The sequence below is a fragment of the Raphanus sativus genome, chromosome 4 (assembly GCF_000801105.2).
Source record: "Raphanus sativus cultivar WK10039 chromosome 4, ASM80110v3, whole genome shotgun sequence".
Classification (NCBI taxonomy): Eukaryota; Viridiplantae; Streptophyta; class Magnoliopsida; order Brassicales; family Brassicaceae; genus Raphanus; species Raphanus sativus.
In genome coordinates, this window is record NC_079514.1 from 11,097,663 (window position 1) to 11,116,538 (window position 18,876).

Consider the following 18,876-nt stretch of genomic DNA (forward strand, 5'->3'; position numbering starts at 1 on the left):
GTTAAATGTCGAAATTCTCTTAGAAAATGAATATTGTAATCCATCCATCTATCCTAGTATAATGAGTATATAAACACTTTAAATAGTTAGTATTGAAGTTAAAGTAATTGGGATGGAAAAAAAAAGAAATTGTAACGAAATGAAGCCATTCTCTGCTTCTTTATTTTTATTGAATAGTACAAACGAAAATTACAGCATAAAAATCGGATTTATTTATTTGAAATCTACCTCCAATCACATATTTTGTAGTTTTATCTTGTATCGATCCCTGGGACTACAACAAGCTCTTTTGCGTCTAATGCACATCGATCATCACAGTTTAGAAGGCATGGGGTCACAAGCTGCAATTTCCGCATACATTTTGGATATTGCCTCTGCAAAGTAAGCTTTTGCTTGAGGTCTCTTTACCTGTTTGTAAAAGTTTTTAAAAACATGAAATTAGAGATTCCGACTTCATTGCGGTTTCAAATACTTCATATTTGGTGTTGGTTTACCTTAAAGGTTGGTGTTAGAAGCCCATTCTCTAAGGTGAATGGTTCTGGTACCAAAGTCACAGCCTTTGCAAACTCAAATCCTCTCAACTGTATATTACCACATATACAGTATATTGATAATTTCTTGATTTAATTGTTTTCTCTATGACAAGAGAGATTGTTAAAACATAATAATTTGTTTGTTTTTACCTGAGCTTCTCTTCCAACGATATCCATCTCGGTAAGAACAGCCTTCCTCACTTTAGGATCTTTACAAAGCTGTCCTAGATTCTCATACTGTAATCACCAAAGATAAATTTCTTTAGCTGAGTTGAATAAGAAGTCTTTTTTCTTTAAAAAAAAAAAAAAAAAAGAAGTCTTGAGAGTTGTAAATAATAATAACAATACCTTGATGCCTTCTGATGAAGCCCAATCTTTCATAACATCTGGATCAACCGCAACTATAGCCACTAGAGAGGAATTGAAGCTATCACCTAAAATTAATACACAGTTCTAACTTAGTTGAGAAATAGCACAAGTGAAGAAGCATATGTGTTTTGTTGGTAGAGAGAGCATAGTCTCTGTTTGCTTACCGTGTATGAAACACTGAGAAACAAATCTACATTTCGTATAAACATTTTCGATTTTCTCAGGTGCTATATATTCTCCTTGTGCCAGCTTAAATATGTTTTTCTTCCTGTCATATTAACAAAACATTTTCAATTCTTCAATCCGCCAAAGTGATATCAAAACAGAGATTGTTTCGAGTTTATAAAAAACCTGTCGATGATCTTGAGCCGACCACCTGGTAACCACAACCCGATATCACCCGTGTGTAGCCATTCATCCTCATCCATAATTTCTTTCCTGCTCAACTAAAACGTGTCAAGAAGACCCATGTCTACTTATCTATGAATGTAGAGTTATAATGAAAAAAAAATGAGTTACGTTTGTTCTTCATCTTTGTAATAGCCTTTGAAGATGATTGGTCCTCTAACACAGATTTCACCACGTGGGTATGGTTGATCTTCCGATGTGTAATTCATTTCAGGAACGTCCACAAGTTTTACCTCTGCAAATTAAAAAAAAAACATTTTAAAATACAAAAATCTAGTACACTTGACTAAAAAAGGTTTTCACTAATACTATCTTGTGTTTTTAAAGATAGCAATTGTATTGTGCTTCTTACCACACGCTGGATTAGGAGATCCGACATGGCCAGATAAATTGTCACCTTCATCCATAGAGCTTATGACACAGGAAGTCTCCGTCATACCATACCCTTCACGCACCGAACATCCAAAGCATCTTGATGATGAAGCAAAGACCATGTTTTAATGTTCGTTGGGTCACAATGTTTTTTTTTTTTGAAAAAGACGTTGAGTCACAATGTTAATATAAGACTTTCAGGTTCTTAGAAAACTTACACCCTCAAGAAATCCATGACATCAGGTGACAAGGGAGAAGCACCAGACCCCATGAAGCGAACACGTCCACCTAGCTTTTCTTTTATTTTGTTGAACACCAGTTTGTCCCAAAGTGGAGACGGACTCCTTCCTAAACAACACATGCAGAAAGCTCAACAAAAGGTATACTTGATTCAATTTATAACTATTTCTATTAGTAGAAGCTACCATTCAAGATTGCTTTCTTCTTTGAGTTATAGGCAAGTTGGAAAAGCCTTCTTTTTGTAACCCCGGATGATGTTACCGCACTTGTAATCCTATAAGGATAAAAAAGTTTAACTTAGCACATAACATAACTCCTCAATTACATGGGACGTATAAAAGTGACTTACCCATCATAGACTCGATTATATAAGCGAGGGACACTGCAGAATACTGTTGGCCTTAACACAGCCAAATCATCCATAAGTTTCATGATATCCTGTCAAAAAAATATCTATATTAGTCTGATTCGGTGCTACAAGTTCATCTGAATATTTCATGAGATTATGAGATGAGGTTACATACCCCTTGATAGAAACCGATGGAAACACCACCATACACCCCCATTATCTGGTTTGAACGTTCATATATGTGCGCCAATGGAAGATATGATATGTAACTATAAATATAGAAGACATCTCAGTTAAAGATCTTCCACTATAAAAAAAAAAAATAGGTAAACTATATAGAACATAAGAAAAGTGAAGGGAAAATTTTCCAACTCACATGTCATCAGGTAAGAAATTTATTGACAAGCTGGAACCAGCGACATTTGATATCAAGTTTTCATGACTCAACATAGCACCCTTCAGATAAAGAAAACAATTATATTGTGAAGTGTGTTTTGAATTCTCCCTGTTTTATCCAGCATAAAATTCAACTAAAAGAACAAGAAAAGACAAATAAGGCTTCAGAAACTGGAAACATGTCTCACCTTTGGTGTTCCTGTGGTTCCACTAGTGTAGCATATGGTTGCAATGTCTTCAGGTTTTGGAGGGGAAAATGGATGTAAGCTACTGCGACCCTGAAAAAAATAATCAGTAGCAACATGAAGTCTCTCTGACTACCAAAAATTGAATAACTATTCATAAAGCTAATGACCAATACAAACAAGACAATGTAGAAGGCTACCTGACTCAATAGCTTTTGGTATGATACAATTTTTACTCCAGATCCTGTAGGAAGTGATGGCAAATTTTCATCAGCCCCTCCCACAACCTTATCACAGTGCACAAAAAGATACATAAGTGCAAAGTATATATAAAAAATCAAAATGAAATTACACATATGAGAAGTACATACCACAACGAGACGAATGGATGGGATTTCAGATAGGAAGCTTAGCAACTGCACAGTTCCCCACCAAAGAAAATACAATTTAGACCACTTGGACTGATTCTCATAAGATCATGGAACAAACCAAAAACAACACTTACGGTATTTAAGGTTTGTGGTACACAAAATATAGCCTGAAGAGTAGCATGATTCACAACAAACTTAACAGCGTCTGGACCTGCAAAACCAGAAAATCATATTTAAGAAAATGCAATTGCTTGCAAACTCCCAAAACGTTAAAAGTTCAAAAGGTATATACTATGTGGTACCAAGTGTATCGTATAAAGGAACAGAGATGAAGGAATATGCTGCACAGGCATGATCAACAACCAACCACTCTGGTCTGTTGATAAAATAGAGTCCAACGCAAGCTCCCTGTTCCATTAATTCTAGTCTTAGTTAACGCAAACTATCGATCAATAAGACATGAAAATTTTGGTGAAGCTCGCCATTTCATATCCAAATTAGAACAATGGTTGAGGGAAACAAAATATAAAAAAAAGAAAACATACAAGATTAATTCCATTATACAGAAGTCCAGAACCTATGGCTTGTCTAGCAGAAGCTGTTTCCGCATATGTCATCCATGTGTACCTTCAAAGACAAAAAAAAACACATCACATGAAAATCATAAACCTACCTCAGCTCAAAAGTCAGATTTTCTTTAAAACTCACTCTCCAATGGTTCCATCAGGACGAGCTCGTGTACCAAGATACTTGTTATCAGGATATGTTTCAACAGCATGTCTGAATATTCCACAAAAAACAGAGCAGTTTCCAGCATTAAGATCATAAACTAACCGACACTAAACAAAGAAGTAATGAAACTTACACAAAGTTGTCGTGCAGAGTCCCGATTTCAGGATGATCCGGGAATCTGCTAACGAGCTTGGTAGGTGACTTTGCAGATCTGGCACGGAGAAAAAAAGAGAAATTGCACCATGATAAAAGAAAATTATAATCACATACACACTCGTTATAAACCAAAGGTACGTAACAACAATATCTAAAACCTGTAGACATTCCATATTCCAGTGTCCAGCTTTTCTGGGAGCACAACGCTGTAGCTATCCTCTATAGAGAAAATGAAAAGCTCAATCTCAGAGGGTAAACAAAACAGAGAGAGACCAAAGATATTAGACGTAATAGTTGTAAACGTGTAAGGTGCTCACCGTTGGAGAAGGGTGCCGCAGAAGCGGTGGCGTTGAGGAAGAGAGAGGCTGGATCATCAGCCGTGGAAGAATCAAGGTGAGAGCGAAGGGTCTGGAGACGGCGTTGTGCCGGTGAAGAAAACTCCATCGTGGATGAGTTTGTTTTTTTTAACTCTCCAGAAACTTTTTGAGATGATAATATTAAGCCACCGATTGATTGCTTCACGACATAAATAACATTTTATCTAAACATTACAATGTAAAATATCAAAAAGAAAAAAAAAAGAAGGTGAGCACTACTTATATAGAAGAAGATCAACGTGGATTATGAATGCTAAATTAAGTATGTTTGGTTGGAGTGGACTCATGAGGCGTGATGATCATTTCCGTTAACAGGTTACAATTCTTACTATTATAGCAGTTAGTTATGTGTGCTTTTCTTACAGATTGCTTACGTCATTTTCTCTGAGATCCACAGGAAGAGATCAGGCACTCTTTTCCATGTGGATAATTTAATTTACAATTCTCAGATATTATTATTTGGTCCCCAAAATTACAAATATTTAAATCTTGTACCAATAAAAATTCAACTAAAGCGACACTAATCAAACAAACAAGAGTGAATTTTTAAACATTTGAACGATTGCATCCATTTTATAACATAACTAGATTTTGACCCGCCTTTTTTTTAAACATTTGAACGATTGCATCCATTTTATAACATAACTAGATTTTTGACCCGCCCTTCAAAGAGCGGATATATTTTTGTTTTAGTTTGTTTTGAAAATTTAAATTTTTATATTTTAATTTTTTTTGTAATCATATTTTTAGTCATATATGTGTTTTTATTCATATTGCGTTTAAAAATTAATATTAAATATAAATTAATATAATATTTGGTGATTATATTAAATATGTCAAATTGCATAGCTATACATTTGTGCTACATTTCATATTTTTTTAAAACTTTATTCCTAATTTTTGAAACATATTATATTTTCTTAGTAGATACCTAACATAATTAGTCAAAATATTAGTACAAAAAATGATTCGGAATCAACCCGAAAATCAAAGATTCATACTCTATTAGACATGTTATATATACTCAAACGGTTTTTAAAATGTTATATTTGGAGACCAATATCAGATCCAACCCGCCTCGAAGACCGAACAAATGTTTTAAAAATGTGAAAAATAGTTTTTAATATATTATGTTAAATATATATAATATATATATATATATATATAATATATATATTATGTATATAATTTTATACTCTTAATTTAAGTATATTAATTTCATTTGAACATTTTAAATTTTTAAAAAACTGTTTATATATTTAATTTAGTTATTATGCCAAATTATTCTGTAATTATTAAGTAAGCCTATTCTTTACATCAATTCATATTCTTTATAATCAAAATGCGTATTTTTGTTTTCGAAACCTTTTTTTAATACTTTATTTCTATAAATTGCAAGTTTTTATATTTCATACTTTATTACATATATACATTTACTGTTTGGATTTTTGATTATAAAATAGAAACCTATTTTGTTATTTTAAATACTTTTATTTCTATAAATTTCAAGTTTTTATATTTCATACTTTATTACATATATACATTTACTGTTTGGATTTTTGATTATAAAATAAAAATAATTTTAAGTTTACTGGATCGAAGTGGATTTATATTATTTGCTTCTAATGTAAAATGTATATAATCCATATTATTAGCAACACAGATCGACAAAACTAAAGTTATGTAGCTATCCTTCACCTTAATCATATTTATTTTACAAAAAATTGATGTCGATTAGTAGGCAATTTAAATGGTGATTAGATCCAGCAAATAGATTTTATAGGGTCAAGATTATCAGGAAACAAATAAAAACCGGGAGTTACATATTTTTAGATGTCCCCTACAAATTCGCAGTTTTATTTAATTACTGTTTAATGTTTGATTAATTAAGATGTATTATGCAGTTATCAAATTTATGGTTCCTGAGTATTAGGAGGATATACGTGGTGGTCATTTAGAGATTAAATTTCAAAGCAATTAAATTAAAAAGATATGCATTGTTGAAATAATAGTTGGACACAACTAAATATCAATAGATCATGCTGAAAAATTAATAGAATAGATATGACATCTTATTTTGTCTAGAAGAGCTGCAATACACAGTAGCAGCAGGATTAACCAAAGTTTGTCTCTGGTATGAGATTTGATAAAAGTCCGGGTGTTGACTTTTAAGTGTTGTTGATTGTTGATTTATAGAACTAAGCAACCAAAAATAAGATTAACCATCAAGGAGACAACAAGTTCGTTTTGTTATTGAAGAAACTCAACACAACCATGTTTTCTTTTTTCTGTCCCTAAAATGTTCTGTTCCTACAAGATCTTCAACCATCACTTCAAAGCCCCATTTCCATTAAACTTCTAAAAGACAATACTCTGGTAAGACACTTGGGAATGATAAACAAACTTGGAACAAGAGCGTGCGCACCTTGAGACATTAGGTTCTTCATTCTCAATCTTCTCAGGCAGAAGTGCTCTTTCTTGCTGCATACACCCGTATGCAGCCAGCCCAACGACCACAGCAGCAGCTCCAACTGTTTACGAATTTAAAAAGGAGACTAGATTTTGACCCGCCCTTCAAAGGGCGGGTATATTTTTTGTTTTAAATCTTTTTTTTAAAATTATTTGTTTGTATTTGATTTATTTTATAATCATATTTGTGTTTGTTACTAATTTAATTTGATATAATAGTCTTTTAAATAAATGAAATATATAGATGGATCCAATATGTCATATTATTGGGTTTTTAACCAAAGATTTAAACATAAGTAATTTTATGTTAAATTTAGATACTTGTTCATGTATTACAAAAATTTATATGTGATTTGTTTCTTTTTTATTTTTAATTTGAAATTTATATAATCTTAGTTTATAGAATTTTATATGATTTAAACGGATAGTCAAACCCAAACTAAAACCCATAAAATATGAATTGAAACAAAAATTTGAATTCTGAATAGACTTAAACCAAAATCTCATCATATAATTAAACTTCTTAATTTATTAATAATAAATATTACAATATCAACAACTTAAAATATTTGTGTTCAAATATTAATAACATAAACAATTTTTCGACCCACACTTGAAAGCACCATATATTTTATGATGTAAAATTTCATTAATAATTTTACAAAAATTATGTAAATTCGTAAAGATTTTGTCTATTTTGAAACAGGAAAATTCGGATATGTTTTCAAATCTATAGATCTAGTGATTCAATATGTAATCCGGTTTGGATTTCAAGAGATATTCACCAACTAAAATTTTGATAAAACCCACAAAAACCGTTAAAACCAGAGGGTGCATGTTGAACTTATAGGTGATTGATATAATTCAATTTTATTTAAATTGTTATTTTTTTATAAATTTAAAATTTAATTTCAATGTTTTAATTAGATATTTAGATAATTATTAATTGATAAAAGTCATGTCCAACATAAGTATTTTTATCTCCTATTGGTATAGGTGAACATATGAACATGGCCTATTGACCTATACCAAACATAACAAAACTTATACCCGCGGATCTTAAAACATGAACATGACCTATTGATATAGGTGTGGTCCAACTATTTAATAAAATAGATTAAAAACTATTAACTATTTAGAAGAAATATTATACAAAAAACACAGATACGATTAAAACACACAAATATAATTTTTTTTTTAAATATAAAACAAAAAATATACCCGCCCTTTTAAGAGCGGATCAGAATCTAGTTGTATTTGAATTATATAGCGTAACTCTAATTTGTTGTAGAAAATGTTTAAATTATATTTTATGTGAAATTAAATATAAATAATTTAAATTTAAAAAAATTTCTAAATTTTAAAAATTACTTTTTAATACTGATATATTTATAAACTATATTATTAAATTAGAAAAATGACCTATTAATAGTCCAGCTATTTTATAAAATTATTAAAACTTTTTACTAATCAGTTAAGAAAAATATTCTACACAAATATGATTAAAAAGATACAAATATAAAAATTGAATTTCTAGAAAATGTAAAACAAAAAATATACTCACTCTTTGAAATGTTGATCAGAATCTAAATTGTATTATATTATCTTAATTAAACCACAGTTCATTTCCATTAATTTTTATAGTGGACATAATATTTATTAATGTAAAGTATCAATATTATTGTTTCCAAATGATATAATTTTTATTTATTGAATTACGTAAGGTTGTCCACAGTTTGTAATAAGTAGTGAATCACTAATATTTTGGAATTAAAGGGTGACTTTACAAAATATGCATACATCTTAGAAGCATTACAAAATTATTTTATGAATAATAATAATTATTTGAACTGAATTTATTCTGATGGATCACAAAAGAAAAAAATAACCGCATATTACGTAATATATAGGTGGAAGTTACAGATTTAGGAAACCAACGTGGAAGTTACAATTTTTTTAATAAAGGTAATTACATAATATATCTAGATAATTATTTAGATGCATTATATTTTATGTTGGACACAACCTTTAATCAATTGGACATGTTGAAAAATTAATAGAATAGATTTCAGCAATCAAGAGTCTAAAGCTCTTTTTTTTTGTTATTGGTTTGTTTGTGAGAAAACTTGTGTCAGAAATTAAGACAACAGAAGAAAACGTACTTGAGACAGCCATAAAAGAACGGTTGATTAGCCTGTTGTAATGTTTGCGGCTTTTCCCTGCTTCGGTCTCTGGAATACTCAGATGAGGATGTTGCGCTGCTGTTAATATTTTGCGGAATAAGTTGTTGAAGTCCCCCAATTTCAAGCTGATGGACACCGGAGGCTCTATTCCCATATCTTGCGTCACCTGCCAAAAGATCTGTGTGCATGAGTGGTGTGCTTTACAAGTTATTCGAGAGATCTTTTCATTGACTCAGACATCAACAAAAACCCTACCCTGGTGGATTCTTCTTGTATGGAGATCGGGAACGAATCAAGATCGTCTTTCGCTGAAACCATGAGGCAAGGGACCTCATATCCAGTGGCCTCACCGTGAGTTGCAACTTCTACAAGCAACTCTGCCGCTTTTTTCCATGATGACTCATCAGAACTGGATGGCAATAAGATAAATTAGGTACGTCAGACATTTACATTCAATGAACACAGACTACAAGTAGAGAATGACAAGGTATCTACTTAAACCCTGTTTGAACTAATGAAACAGAACCAAGTATACCTGTCATACACTAAGACAGCTATGTCACATGCAGCCAACGACTCCTTGGATGAAAATAGCCCTAGGGCCCCATCTTCTGGAATTTCCCTCATCACAAGCGTTTTCTTTGCACCCTACACCCAGAGATTTGCAATTATCAGATTAATGAGAAACAAAGAGAAAAGTGGCCTCGAAAGATACCAAAAAAAAATATCACATCTGAACAGTTTTGGTTCAAAACGCACTAGTTGGAAACGCTCAAACGCATGCATGTGACAATAGAAACAACTCTTCAAAGATATCTCTAACTAGTTCCCCTCTCAAAGACCCCAATTTAACACTCAAAGTTTGCCATTTTTGTTTAGTATTTCCCACATTGGACATTATCCGCGAGAGGAAGTGTATCCAAAATATATACACAAAACACCCATAATGAAACAAGCTGCATAAGAAATACCACTCACCCCAGATTCATCGACCATATTTACTGCATAGCGCTCATCAACGTTTGATCCCGGGTTATCAGCATATGACCTAGATCATGAAGAGACACAACTGTAAACCACATGGATATGTCATCCTGATTGTATTTTTGAAATGCAACAAGTTTCGGTAAGAGCTAGTCATATGACAAACCTTCCAAGAAAGCAATTCAGTAATGCAGATTTTCCAGCGTTATTGGGTCCGAAAACAAAGCACTGGAATACTTTTCTTTCACATTGTTGCTTTTTGCGATCTAAACGTTTCTCCTAGTAAGACGAATTGCAGAAGATGGATCACCCGGGAATCCAATGTAAATCAAGTGTTCCACACTCCGAGCCGGTTCTAATAGTGTCATCTGTGACCACTGCAAGGATACAACTCAAAGATTAGGATAACATAAATTTTGAATTTGGGTCAGTGAACAAAATGAAGATAGATAAACAGTTCTGTCTGACAGAGAATTGCATGACATTTTAGTCTCTCAAAATCAGAAAGCAGATATGAAACGAAGAAGAATGATTATATGTATTTGCATGCATATAAATGTTTTGTTGAGCATGAGAAAGAGGAGAGTATTGATAACCAGTGACAGGAAAGCATCAAACGATAGTCCTCCAAGGGCAGTTTTCTCTGCCGCATCCACATAAGGAGCTTCCGTCCAAGGACTGCCATTCACTTTGGCGTTTTAATGTAATGGAGATCAACTAAAATTACATGTTTTTTGGTTTTCTCGAGGTGGAAAATTTACCTTTCAGGTGCAGTTGAAAAAAGATCCTCGATCTCTTGAGGACTCAGATTATTATCCTGCAAAAATATAAATTCATTATGACAACTATTAAAACCATGGTTGATTAAAACTGCAACTTATGCCATTCGTTTTTTTTTTAAATTACCCCATCGTCATCAAACAACACATACATTTCTTTCAGGAAGTCGATTGCTGCATCCGTCAACTCGACACTCTACAAAAGAAAATGAACACAACCATTAGCTGGATATTGCCAAGGAAGGCAGGTTAATGTGAGCTGTAACGTAGCTGTATCCACGTTTGTGCAATTTTACCTGATCAGGTGCTCGCTTGAATAAAGAAAATGGAAGTAATTCATCAGTGAGTCTTAAATCATTGTTATACCCAAACTTCCGAAATACAGTCCATGGTCTCTCGAGTGTCCCTTTCTCAATAAAAAGTGCATGTAGAAACATGAAGCCGGTCATTGTCAGTCCTCTTTCATTCACACCTTCTGGCAACTTTTCTTGCACAACCTTCTTTACACGTTCAATTTCAGAAGGTTCCAATGGTGCATCGAAACACTTGACCTATTTTGAAACAGCTATTAGATGTGTCATGAAATAACTAAAAACAAATGAAACACAAGAAGAGAAAAAAGAACCTGAAAATCATTTAACTCAGCATCGCTAAGAGCACCATCTCTGTCATGGTCACAGAGTATAAAGATACGCTTCAAAGCTCTTACACACCGGGGTTTCAATGACTCGGATTCTGGATCGAACAGAGGTCCTGTTGGGTGAAGGACGTTTTTTTGTGCAAAATAGAAAATGTCTATTGCCTACAGGAAAGTTTGTTTATTAGGATGATAGCTCAGGCCTGAAATATAATTTATAACTTCCACCTAGTTGTTTTCTGACTATGCATACCAATTCATCTTCAATAAAAGTGCAATTCAATCACAATAGTAACAATTCATTTAAAATCCTTGAAAATTCTTAGTAGGACAATCACATGCCTAAGCTAACTACCCTGAACAAAAAATTTTTTTGGCCATTATTTAGGTAAGACAAATATTATATATCTTAAAGAGGGATGAGAGAGGTCATAAAACCTCGAGTTGTTTCAGGGCAGAACACTCGATACAAGTCTCAATCTCCCGAAACTGATGCATTATAGGTAACATCACTTGTTTGTAGCTGACTGGGTCTCTCAAGTCAAGCTTACACCCTGCTACTATTATAGGAACTTTTACCTGTTAAAAAAAAAATATCACACGCCAATCTTTATAAGAAACAGCTAAAGTTTAGGTCACAACAAATCTTCAAGACATTTATTTACACAAGAAGAGTGACATGAGTAAACTGAAAAGAGAGAGGGAAAAAGGTAAACCTCTAAACGCCGAAGCTCTGGAAGCCAGTAAGTAGTCAAACCTTGGAGAGTGTCAGGACGATCACAGTCGTATGTCAAAACCACCGCATCTGCATTCCTCAATTCCTCGGCAACCATCTCCCTATCTTCCGGCCTGAACCCACAAGCAGAAACATCAAAAAGACACTTGAAGCACATCAACTACAAAGCTGTGAAAAAAATGAATACCCTAAAACCCAAAACATATGCCATTAGGTCACATTCTTTTTTTCTACAGTCTACACTAGCATCACTATCCTGCTTCAAGTAGTCTTATCATTCTTAGATATAATTATATACACCTGGAGGAAGTGTCGACAATGGTGACGGGAACGCGCTCAGGGAAGAAGTCCAAAGGAAGGTTGGTATGAGGGAGAACAGGAGGGACATTGGGAGGGAAAGATTGGGAGGCTACAGCGACAATCAAGCTGGATTTGCCAGTTCCCTTGTCACCAACCACAACGATTCGTATAGATTTGGGTGAGCCTGGATAATCAACAGTACCAACTGAGTATCTCGCCTCCATCTGCAAAAACTGCAAACAATAATCCAAAATTAATAAAGTCAAGTGGATAGAGCTTGAAAGATAAATGGAATCATTGAGACCAATTAGCTTAAAATATGCAATCGGATTTATAAGTTGAGCAACAAGCGAGAGAGGAGGATCGTGAAGAATCAATAGACAGAAAGAGCCACATCGAAGATCAGATTGAGAGAAACGAGAGATAAGACCTGAACCAAACTGGAGAGCGGGAAAATTGTTGGTGGCGTTGACAATTGCAACCAACCAAATGAGGTGCACAAATAGAAAGTCTTCTTTTGCTTCTATTCTAGTGGCATTTTCGTTAATATATGCACTTTTGTTCTTTATCGCAATTAAATTTTCTTTTCTTTTTTTGTCTTGTCACCACGCATACGCAAGCACTCTGGTCTGTTGATAAAATAGAGTCCAATGCAAGCTCCCTGTTCCATTAATTCTAGTCTTTAATTAAGGCAAACTATCGATCAATAAAACAAGAAAATTTTGGTGAAGCTCGCCGTTTCATATCCAAATTAGAACAATGGTTGAGGGAAACAAAATATAAAAAAAAGAAAACATACAAGATTAATTCCATTATACAGAAGTCCAGAACCTATGGCTTGTCTAGCAGAAGCTGTTTCCGCATATGTCATCCATGTGTACCTTCAAAGACAAAAAAAACACATCACATGAAAATCATAAACCTACCTCAGCTCAAAAGTCAGATTTTCTTTAAAACTCACTCTCCAATGGTTCCATCAGGACGAGCTCGTGTACAAAGATACTGTACTTGTTATCAGGTTATGTTTCAACAGCATGTCTGAATATTCCACACAATAAAAAAAACAGAGCAGTTTTCATTAATCAAACAAACAAGAGTGAATTTTTAAACATTTGAACGATTGCATCCATTTTATAACATAATATGACATCTTATTTTGTCTAGAAGAGCTGCAATACACAGTAGCAGGATTAACCAAAGTTGTCTCTGGTATGAGATTTGATAAAAGTCCGGGTGTTGATTTTTAAAGTGTTGTTGATTGTTGATTTGTAGAACAGAGCAACCAAAAATAAGATTAAACCATCGAGGAGACAAAAAGTTCGTTTTGTTATTGAAGAAACTCAACACAACCATGTTTTCTTTTTCTGTCCCTAAAATGTTCTGTTCCTACAGATCTTCAACCATCACTTCAAAGCCCCATTTCCATTAAACTTCTAAAAAACAATGCTCTGGTAAGAAACTTGGAACAAGAGCGTTCGCACCTTGAGACATTAGGTTCTTCATTCTCAATCTTCTCAGGCAGAAGTGCTCTTTCTTGCTGCATACACGCGGTATGCAGCCAGCCCAACGACCACAGCAGCAGCTCCAACTGTTTACGAATTTAAAAGGAGAGTTCAGCAATCGTGAGTCTAAAGATTTTTTGTTATTGGTTTGTTTGTGAGAGAACTTGTGTCAGAAATTAAGACAAACGGTAGAAAACGTACTTGAGACAGCCATAAGAGAGCGGTTGATTAGCCTGTTGTAATGTTTGCGGCTTTTTCCCGCTTCGGTCTCTGGAATACTCAGATGAGGATGTTGCGCTGCTGTTAGTATTTTGCGGAATAAGTTGTTGAAGTCCCCCAATTTGGAGCTGATGGATACCGGAGGCTCTATTCCCATATCCTGCGTCACCTGCCAAAAGATCCGTGTACTTTACAAGTTATTCGAGCTATTTTCATTGACTCAGGGGATCAATAGAAACCCAACCAACCCTGGTGGATTCTTGTATGGAGATCGGGAATGAATCAAGATCGTCTTTCGCTGAAACCATGAGGCAAGGGACCTCATATCCAGTGGCCTCACCGTGAGTTGCGACTTCTACAAGCAACTCAGTTGCTGTCTTCCATGAAGATTCATCAGCACTGGGTGGGAAAAAGATAAATAAATCAGGAATGCAAACAGCAACTCATAGTCTCGTCAAGGTACATCAAACATTTACATCCAGTGAACGCAGCTGTTGCACACAAACTACAACTACAAGTGGAGAATGACAAGGCATCTACTTTTAAGCCTATTTCAATCAATCAAACAGAACAAAATATACCTGTCATACACGAAGACAGCTATGTCACATGCAGCCAACGACTCCTTGGATGAAAATAGCCCTTTAGCCCCATCTTCTGGCATTTCCCTCATCACAAGCGTTTTCTTTGCACCCTACACCCAGAGATTTGCAATTATCAGATTAATGAGCAATAATGAGAAACTAAGAGAAAAGTATCCCCAAAAGATGCCAAAAAAGTAGTAGCAATCTGAACAGTTTAGTTCAAAACGCACTACTTGGAAACGCATGCATGTGACAATAGAAACAACTCCTAGTAGTTCCCCTCTTAAAGGTTCCCAAATTAACACTCAAGTTTGCCATTCTTGTTTAGTGTTTCGCACATTGGACATTATTCGCGAGGAGAAATGTATCCAAAATATATTAAAAAAACACTTAACGAAACAAACTGCATAAAGAATCCTACTCACCCCAGATTCATCGACCATATTTACTGCATAGCGCTCATCAGCGGTTGATCCCGCGTTATCAGCATATGACCTAGATCACGAAGAGACACAACTGTAAACCACATGGATATGTTATCCTGATTGTATTATTGAAATGTAAAAAGTTTCGGTAAGAGCTAATTAGGCAAACCTTCCAAGAAAGCAATTCAGTAATGCAGATTTTCCAGCGTTATTGGGTCCGAAAACAAAGCACTGGAATACTTTTCTTTCACATTGTTGCTTTTTGCGATCTAAACGTCTTCTCCTAGTAAGACGAATTGCAGAAGATGGATCACCCGGGAATCCAATGTAAATCAAATGTTCCACACTCCGAGCCGGTTCTAATAGTGTCATCAGTGACCACTGCAAGAATAGAATTGACAGATTAGGATAACATAAAATTTGAACTGGTTCAATGAACATAATAAAGATACATAAACAATTCTGTATGACAGAAAGAGTTGCATGACATTTTAGTCTTTCATAATAAAAGCAAAACGAAACAACGAAGAATGATTATATGTACTTGAATGCAAGCATATAAATTGTTTCTTAAGTTGTTGAGCATGAGAAAGAGGAGAGTATTGATAACCAGTGACAGGAAAGCATCAAACGATAGTCCTCCAAGGGCAGTTTTCTCTGCCGCATCCACATAAGGAGCTTCCGTCCAAGGACTGCCATTCACTTGGCGCTTTAATGTAATGGAGCTTAATTAAGATTACACGTTTTTTTGCTTTCTCGAGGTGGAAAAAGTACCTTTCAGGTGCAGTTGAAAAAAGATCCTCGATCTCTTGAGGTCTTAGATTATTATCCTGCAAAGTAAAAATTCAATATGACAACTATAAAAACTGCAACTTATGCCATTAGTTATTTTTTTTAAAGAAGGGGAATTACCCCATCGTCATCAAACAACACATACATTCCTTTCAGGAAGTCGATTGCTACATCCGTCAACTCGACACTCTACAAAAGAAAAATAAACACAACCATTAGCTGGACACTGCCAAGGTAGGCAGGTTAATGTGAGCTGCAACGTAACTCTATCCCAGTATTGTAACTTGTAAGCATTCAAATTCATCTTTCTATTAAAATTCAAAACACAGAATTCAATAAACGGCCCATCCAGTTGTGGACGACTGGAAAACCCAATGAATCCAGTAATGACCCACAATGGATTACGTTTGTGCAATTTTACCTGATCAGGTGCTCGCTTGAATAATGAAGGTGGAAGCAATTCATCAGCGAGTCTTATATCGTTGTTATACCCAAACTTCCTAAGTACAGTCCATGTTGTCTCGAGCCTCCCTTTCTCAATAAAAAGTGCATGTAGAAACAGGAAACCGGTCACTGTCAGTCCTCTTTCATTCACACCTTCTGGCAACTTTTCTTGCACAACCCTCTTTACACCTTCAATTTCAGAAGGTTGCAAGGGTGCATTGAAACACTTGACCTATTTTGAAACAGCTATTAGATGTGTCATAGGGATAAGAGAATTAAAATGTCTGAAGGATAGAACAGAGACAATTTGATGAAGAAATAGCTAAAACACATGAAACACAAGAAGAGAAAAGAACCTGAAAATCATTTAACTCAGCCTCGCTAAGAGCACCATCTCTGTCATGGTCACAGAGTATAAAGATACGCTTCAAAGCTCTTACACACCGGGGTTTCAATGATTGGGATTCTTGATCGAACAGAGGTCCTGTTGGGTGAAGAACTGTTTTTTGTGCATAATAGAAAACTTCTTGTGCCTACAGGAAATTTGTTTATTAGGATGATAGTTCAGGCCTGAAATATAAGTTATAACTCCTACCTAGTTCTTTTTCTGACTATGCATTCCAATTCATCCCTAATAAAAGTGCAATTCAATCACAATAGTATCCACTTTGCAGGAACATGTTAGCACAACTAAAATCCTTGAAATTATCTAGTAAGACAATCACATGCCTAAGCAGCAGCCATGAGCCAACTCTTTTGCCATGATTGAGGTTAGACAAATATTATATCTTAAGAGGAATGAGAGAGGTCATGAAACCTGGAGTTGTTTCAGGGCAGAACACTCGATACAGGTCTCAATCTCCCGAAACTGATGCATTATCGGTGACATCACTTGTTCGAGGCTGACTGGGTTATTGTCGTCTCTCAAGTCAAGCTTACACCCTGCTACTATTATAGGAACTTTAACCTGTTAAAACAAAAAAATATCACACGCCAATCTTTATAAGAAACAGCTAAACTTTAGGTCACAACAAATCTTCAAGACATTTTTTTTACACAAGAAGAGTGACATGAGTAAACTGAAAAGAGAGAGGGAAAAAGGTAAACCTCTAAACGCCGAAGCTCTGGAAGCCAGTAAGTAGTCAAACCTTGGAGAGTCTCAGGACGATCACAGTCGTATGTCAAAACCACCGCATCTGCATTCCTCAACTCCTCGGCAACCATCTCCCTATCTTCCGGCCTGAACAAATATCAAAAGACACTTCAAGAACATCAACAAAGCTGGTGAAAGTATGACTACCCATAAACCTCTCAACCAGTAACTAAACAGTTGGGAACATTGGAGGAGATATAATATACCTAGAGGAGGTGTCAACAATGGTGACGGGGACGCCGTCAGGGAAGAACTCCAAAGGAAGGTTGGTATCAGGGAGCACAGGAGGGACATTAGGAGGGAAAGAATCAGAGGCTGCAGCGACAATCAAGCTGGATTTGCCAGTGCCCTTGTCACCAACCACAACGATTCGTACTGATTTGGGTGAGCCTGGACAATCAACCGTACCAGCTGAGTATCTCGCCATCTGAAATAAACTGCAAACAATAATCAAAATTAACAAAGTTTCGAATTCAGGATTCAAGTAGATAGAGCTTGAAATATAAATGGATCATTGCGAGTTTAAGACCAATTAGCTTAAAATCTGCAATCAGATTTATAATTCGAGCAACAAGAGAGGGGAAGAATCATAGATAATAGCAACAGAAAGAGCTGAGAGAAACGAGAGGTAAGACCTGAGACCTAGACTGGAGAGACCCTAGAGTTGGGAAGATTGTGGGATGGTGGCGGTTGTGACGATTGCAATTTGCAACCGACCAAGGAAGGAAGGTGAACAAATCGAAAGGCTTCTTTTGCTTCTATTCTAGTGGCGTTTTCGTAATTATATGCACTTTTGTTCTTTTTAACGCAAGTAATTTCTTTTCGTTCGTCTTGTCACCACGCATGCGCAATTTTCCCTAATGTTTACCGCTTTCTTTTACGACCACGCATAATTTTACTGATATGGGAGTGGGACTGATACTGTATGTGATAGGTGAAATCAACAATAACAAGTAAGGATTAGTTTTTCTTTTTTGGGTAACAAGATAAACTTACCATTTTCTGAAGAAAAAATTACAGGTAAGGATTAGTTGTTTAGCAAATAAAGAAGAGAGTAAGTATTAGAAAAGATATAATTCTCATCAACGGATGCATGATACATCTCATTACAGGAAGCATAATGTGAAAAAACATAGAAAAAATGTCGATATTAATCAATCCAAATGACAATAGGATTATTT

General features: G+C 34.9%; 2 protein-coding genes and 1 pseudogene across 5 annotated transcripts; all 3 read right to left on the minus strand.

Annotated features, from left to right (window-relative positions):
* Positions 1 to 129: 129 nt before the first annotated feature.
* On the minus strand, positions 130 to 6,998 carry LOC108849861 (long chain acyl-CoA synthetase 7, peroxisomal). 2 transcript variants are annotated; one of them, XM_057009238.1, is made up of 24 exons: positions 6,914 to 6,998; positions 4,429 to 4,627; positions 4,270 to 4,330; positions 4,089 to 4,166; positions 3,932 to 4,003; positions 3,769 to 3,850; positions 3,526 to 3,631; positions 3,358 to 3,434; positions 3,224 to 3,268; positions 3,053 to 3,139; positions 2,856 to 2,945; positions 2,648 to 2,727; positions 2,447 to 2,540; positions 2,272 to 2,360; positions 2,108 to 2,196; positions 1,901 to 2,030; positions 1,663 to 1,781; positions 1,422 to 1,545; positions 1,254 to 1,340; positions 1,067 to 1,170; positions 882 to 967; positions 684 to 770; positions 495 to 581; positions 130 to 408 (listed from the first exon to the last, which is right to left on the minus strand). In XM_057009238.1, exons 2-24 carry the CDS (start codon positions 4,553 to 4,555, stop codon positions 313 to 315), a joined length of 2,097 nt encoding a protein of 698 aa, XP_056865218.1. In that variant the 5' UTR covers positions 4,556 to 4,627; positions 6,914 to 6,998; the 3' UTR covers positions 130 to 312. The 2 variants fall into 2 exon arrangements, with proteins under 2 accessions (XP_056865218.1, XP_056865217.1); XM_057009237.1 differs by lacking the exon at positions 6,914 to 6,998 and adding an exon at positions 4,708 to 4,844.
* On the minus strand, positions 6,688 to 13,595 carry LOC108834894 (mitochondrial Rho GTPase 1-like; annotated as a pseudogene).
* LOC108848974 (mitochondrial Rho GTPase 1) lies at positions 13,241 to 18,488 on the minus strand. 3 transcript variants are annotated; one of them, XR_008945235.1, is made up of 17 exons: positions 18,331 to 18,488; positions 17,902 to 18,132; positions 17,650 to 17,782; positions 17,360 to 17,509; positions 16,899 to 17,075; positions 16,520 to 16,774; positions 16,219 to 16,287; positions 16,081 to 16,136; positions 15,917 to 15,998; positions 15,476 to 15,687; positions 15,307 to 15,376; positions 14,879 to 14,991; positions 14,546 to 14,696; positions 14,280 to 14,466; positions 14,058 to 14,164; positions 13,538 to 13,614; positions 13,241 to 13,457 (listed from the first exon to the last, which is right to left on the minus strand). XR_008945235.1 is itself a non-coding variant. In XM_057009239.1 (15 exons), exons 2-15 carry the CDS (start codon positions 18,120 to 18,122, stop codon positions 14,091 to 14,093), a joined length of 1,950 nt encoding a protein of 649 aa, XP_056865219.1. In that variant the 5' UTR covers positions 18,123 to 18,132; positions 18,331 to 18,488; the 3' UTR covers positions 13,842 to 14,090. The 3 variants fall into 3 exon arrangements, 2 of the variants coding, with proteins under 2 accessions (XP_056865219.1, XP_056865220.1); XM_057009239.1 differs by lacking the exons at positions 13,241 to 13,457; positions 13,538 to 13,614 and having other exon boundaries at positions 13,842 to 14,164; XM_057009240.1 differs by lacking the exons at positions 13,241 to 13,457; positions 13,538 to 13,614 and having other exon boundaries at positions 13,842 to 14,164; positions 17,902 to 18,122; positions 18,331 to 18,472.
* Between the last annotated feature and the right edge of the window lie 388 nt (positions 18,489 to 18,876).

Excerpts from the sequence above, each read along its gene's own strand:
- LOC108848974 (XM_057009239.1), bottom strand. The coding sequence starts at position 18,122 with ATGGCGAGATACTCAGCTGGTACGGTTGATTGTCCAGGCTCACCCAAA. Across the intron at positions 16,775-16,898 it reads CTGAGTTAAATGATTTTCAG|GTCAAGTGTTTCAATGCACC; the intron begins GTTCTTTTCTCT and ends GTTTCAAAATAG. Across the intron at positions 16,288-16,519 it reads TCAAGCGAGCACCTGATCAG|AGTGTCGAGTTGACGGATGT; the intron begins GTAAAATTGCAC and ends TTTCTTTTGTAG.
- LOC108849861 (XM_057009238.1), bottom strand. The coding sequence starts at position 4,555 with ATGGAGTTTTCTTCACCGGCACAACGCCGTCTCCAGACCCTTCGCTCT. Across the intron at positions 2,728-2,855 it reads GAACCACAGGAACACCAAAG|GGTGCTATGTTGAGTCATGA; the intron begins GTGAGACATGTT and ends CTTTATCTGAAG. Across the intron at positions 582-683 it reads TCGTTGGAAGAGAAGCTCAG|TTGAGAGGATTTGAGTTTGC; the intron begins GTAAAAACAAAC and ends GGTAATATACAG.